Source organism: Macaca nemestrina, chromosome 20 (assembly GCF_043159975.1).
Source record: "Macaca nemestrina isolate mMacNem1 chromosome 20, mMacNem.hap1, whole genome shotgun sequence".
In the NCBI taxonomy this organism is placed as follows: Eukaryota; Metazoa; Chordata; class Mammalia; order Primates; family Cercopithecidae; genus Macaca; species Macaca nemestrina.
Genome location: NC_092144.1, coordinates 14,259,420 through 14,264,006, shown reverse-complemented (window position 1 = coordinate 14,264,006; position 4,587 = coordinate 14,259,420). Strand labels below are relative to the sequence as shown.

General features: G+C 46.1%; 1 protein-coding gene across 1 annotated transcript; it reads right to left on the bottom strand.

Moving 5' to 3' along the window:
* Positions 1–2,504: 2,504 nt before the first annotated feature.
* LOC105486818 (olfactory receptor 7C2) lies at positions 2,505–3,475 on the bottom strand. Its single transcript, XM_011749885.2, is given in 2 exon segments — positions 2,505–3,302; positions 3,305–3,475. Coding segments are annotated over 2 exon segments (969 nt in total).
* Positions 3,476–4,587: the final 1,112 nt, after the last annotated feature.

Below are 4,587 nucleotides of genomic sequence, written 5' to 3'. Positions count from 1 at the left end.
GGGGAGCGTAATTCCAGAAGTAAGAATTTATGTCAGAGAATTCCTGGTTCCTTTGAGGTTTAACTATTATTATTAGAAGGTTCAACCGTCATGGCTGAGTGGCGACTGTCTGGGGCTGGTGGTGTGGAGGATAAGAAGAATTTACCAACACGTGTAGTTGTAGGTAAAGAAAGGCAGATTTATTGGAGAAAGTATGAAAATACGTTGCAAGGAAGCAATGGGTAGGCTAGCAATAGAAGAGCTGACTGCAAAGAGACAAAAGCTTGCTGGGGATTTTATAAGACAGTGCTTGTGCTGTGTGCTGAAGAGGGCTTTGTACAGTATTGATCACGCCAAGGTTGCAGTGAGCTAACTTCCAATTTTTGTATCAGCCGAGGGTCTGGCGATAGCTGAGTGCAGGAAGATTGTGAGTTATTTGTACAGGAGGGCTTTGTGTCCGGGACCGTGAAGAAAGGCAGACTTCTATCTGCTGCTTCTTTTTGCTTTCCCTTGGTCTCACCAGCCTGACTCCTTTTCCCTAATTAGGACTCCACAGTAACGTAACATAAGGCCTGGGAGAGCGCCGTCTGATTCCTACAGCCCTGCGTTGGAACCTTGTCACTACATTTATTACTTTGAGCTAGTTACCTACTTACCATAAGCTCTTACTTTCTTATTTGTAAATATGAGAACTAATACTAATCACATAAAAGAGTTATTGGAAACATTAAATGAGGTAATGTACATAAAGCTCTTAAACTGTGCTGGTATAGAAAGTGTTATTAATATCAACATCAATAACCTTGAATTTTGTTTCTAGCTCAACAACTTAATTTATTATTATTATTATTATTATTATTATTATTTAGAAACAGGGTCTCACTCTGTCACCCAGGCTGCAGTACAGTGGCATAATCACAGCTCACTGCAACCTCAGCCTCCTGGGTTCAAGCCATCCTTCCACCTCAGCTTCCTGAGTAGCTGAAACGACAGGCATGCAGCACCATGCCAGCCAAAAGCTCTAATCAGATTAATCAGTTTGTATATTTCTGGTCCAGATCTTATTTTCTATTTAACCATCCGCCCATCTATTTTTCTACTCCATTTGACAAATATCATGTAAACATAAACTCCTTACCAACAACTGTACCAGGCATTGTGATTGCAAAAATGGGTAAGACATTGCTGTGAAATTCAAGGGACCGATATTGTGAAAGAGTAGAAGTGAAGTAAAGTTAGTGTGACTGAAAGGAAAGTGAATTGGATAAAAAAAGGGGGCAACTCTTTGAGTTATTTTTATTCATGTAACCTCAAAAAACATCTCTGTAAATGAGTTTCCAGGGCAACATGTCCAAAATAGGGACATATCTCATCGCTTCTGACAGTATATATTTAACACGTAAGATTTGATATATATATTTTTAACTCAAATCAGGCCGGGCGCGGTGGCTCATGCCTGTAATCTCAGCACTTCAGGAGGCTGAGGCAGGCAGATCGCTTGAGGTCAGGAGTTTGAGATCAGCCCAGCCAACATGGTGAAACCCTGTCTCTACTGAAAATACTAGCAGGATGTGGTGGTGCATGCCTGTAGTTCCATCTCTTCAGGAGGCTGAGTCAGGGGAATTGCTTCAGCCCGGGAGGTGGAGCTTGCAGTGAGCCGATATGGCGCCACTGCACTCCAGCCAGGGCAACAGAGGGAGACTCTGTCTCAAAAACAAAAACAAAAAAACAAAATCCAAATTATTACCAAAGATAACTGAGAAAACACCAGGTTGTATTCATGCAAAGTTAAAATTACTGGTTAGAAAGTCAAAAAGTGTAATCCTATATAACTTTGTTAGCAGTAGCAAGGGCAGGAAACGTTCCAAAGCAAGATACAAGGGAAGAGATGCTTTAAAATGTATAAAAGAAGCCAGGGTGCGGTGGCTCATTGCCTGTAATCCCAGCACTTTGGGAGGCCAAGGCGGGCAGATTACCTGTGGTCACGTGGTGGCGAGTGCCTGTAATCCCAGCTACTCGGGAGGCTGATGCAGAAGAATCACTTGAACCCGGGAAGTGGCGGTTGCGGTGAGCCGAGATTGCACCATTACACTGTAGCTTGGGTGACAGAGTGAGACTCCTTCTTGAAAAACAAAAAAAAAAAAAAGCGGCTGGGCGCTGTGGCTCATGCGTGTAATCCCAGCACTTTGGGAGGCTGAAGCGGATGGATCATGAGGTCTGGAGTTCGAGACCAGCCTGGCCAACATGGTGACACCCCGTCTCTACTAAAAATACAAAAAATTAGCCGGGCATTGTGGCGCATGCCTGTAATCCCAGCTACTAAGGAGGCTGAGGCAGGAGAATTGCTTGAACCTGGAAGGCGGAGGTTGCAGTGAGCCGAGATCATGCCATTGCACTCCAGCCTGGGCGACAGAGCAAGACTCTGTCTCAAAAAAAAAAAAAAAAAAAAAAAAAAGCATAAAAGCAGAAGTTAAAACATTGGCTGAAAGAGGCCAGTCTGGCCTCAGTATTGTGTTCACTGCAATTCATGAGTGCTCAGCAATGGTTCCCTCATTGAGAGACGTTGCCCTGAGGAGGAGTCTCCCCAGTGACCCCTTCATGTGCCTGTTCCTCAGGCTGTAGATGAAGGGGTTCAGCATGGGGGTGACCATGCTGTACATCACCAAGGCCATCAGACTTCTCCTAGAAGATGGTGTAGCTGCAGAACTGAGATAGACCCCAAGGCCTGTGCCACAGAACAAGCTGACTATTGAGAGGTGAGAACCACAGGTGGAAAAGGCTTTGTGCAGGCCTCTGGCAGATGATACTCTCAGGATGGAGGAGAAAATCTGAGAATAAGAGAACAGGATTCCAGAGAGAGGGAAAACACCCAGGACAATGGTCATAAAATACATCACGATGTTATTGATGAAGGTGTCAGAACAGGAGAGCTTCAAGACTTCGGAAGGATCACAAAAAAAGTGTGGAATTTCCATGTTTGTGCAGAAGGACAGCCTCAAAATGGTCAAGGTCTCGAGCAGGGAACCCATGACACTGATGCACCAGGACCCCAGAACCAGCAGCCCACAGAGCCGGGGGTTCATGATGATCAGGTAGTGCAGGGGGTGACAGATGGCCACGAAGCGGTCATAGGCCATCACGGTCAGGAGCAAGTTGTCCAGGCATCCAAATGCAGTGAAAAAAAATATCTGGGTGAGGCAGCCTGCAAAAGTGATCATTTTGCTTTGTGTTTGGATAGTCACTAGCATCTTTGGGACAGTCGTGGACGTGAAACAGATGTCAGCAAAGGACAGGTTGGAGAGGAAGAAGTACATAGGGGCATAGGGGTGTGGAGGTGGGAGTCTGAGCTGATGGTCAGGATGATGAGCAGGTTTCCGGTGATGGTGACCAGGTACATGGAGAGGAACAGCCCATAGAGAAGAAGCTGCATGTCAGAGTCCTCTGCGAATCCCAGGAGGAGAAAGTTTCCAACTTCTGTTTGGTTTCCTCTTTCCATGGGGCCGCTGGGTTTACTGAGAAGGAGGCAAAAACAACAACAACAATAACAAAAAAAAAAAAAAAAAAAAAAAAACCACACAAAATTTACTCAAAACCAGGGAACTCAAGAAATCACGCATGTTGGCTAATTATTGGATTTCTTTGCCGACAAGTTACAGTTACCATCGCTACCTGGAGAAGTCATCCCTACGTCATTGGTCCTCAAACTGTGGTTCCTGGAACAGCCCCATCAACATCACCTGGGAACTCATTATATATGCACCTTATCATGCCCGCCTGACCAACTGAATTAGATACTCTGGGTTTGGAGCCCGCATTCTGGTGTGTGTTTGTTTGTTTGAGATGGAGTCTTGCACTTTCGCCCAGGCTAGAGTACAGTGGCACAATCTCGGCTCACTGCAACCTCCACCTCCTGGGTTCAAGCGATTCTCTTGCCTCAGCCTCCAGGGTAGCTGGGATTACAGGCACGCCCAGCTAATTTCTGTATTTTTAGTAGAGACAGGGTTTCACCATGTTGGTCAGGCTGGTCCGAACTCCTGACTTCCTGATCCTCCCGCCTTGGCCTCCCAAAGTGCTGGGATTACAGGCATGAGCCACTGTGCCTGGCCTTTTAATTTTAATTTTTTTTTTTTTTGAGACAGAGTCTCACTCTGTTGCCCAGGCTGGAGTGCAGTGCTGTAATCTCAGCTCGCTGCAACCTCTGCCTCCCGGGTTCAAGCAATTCTCATGCCTCAGCCTCCTGAGAAGCTGGTACTACAGGCGCAAACCACCACACCCAGGAAATTTTATTTTATTTTTTTTGGTAGTTTTAGGAGAGACGGGGTTTCTCCAAGTTGGCTAGACTGGTCTCAAACTCCTGACCTCAGATGATACGCCCGCCTCAGTCTCCCAAAGTGCTGGCATTACAGGCGTGAGCCACCGTGCCCGGCCTGCATTCTGGGTTTTAACAAGCCCTCTAGGGAATTCTGATGCACACTCGAGTTTGAGGACTATTGCTTCAACGCTTGCCTGTGTCCCTAAGCAATCATCCCCTCCCCAGCATCCCTGGCTGCTCTTGCCCTTTCTGCCTAAGGCATGGGAATTAGGAAATTACGGAGTGAAAATTCCCTA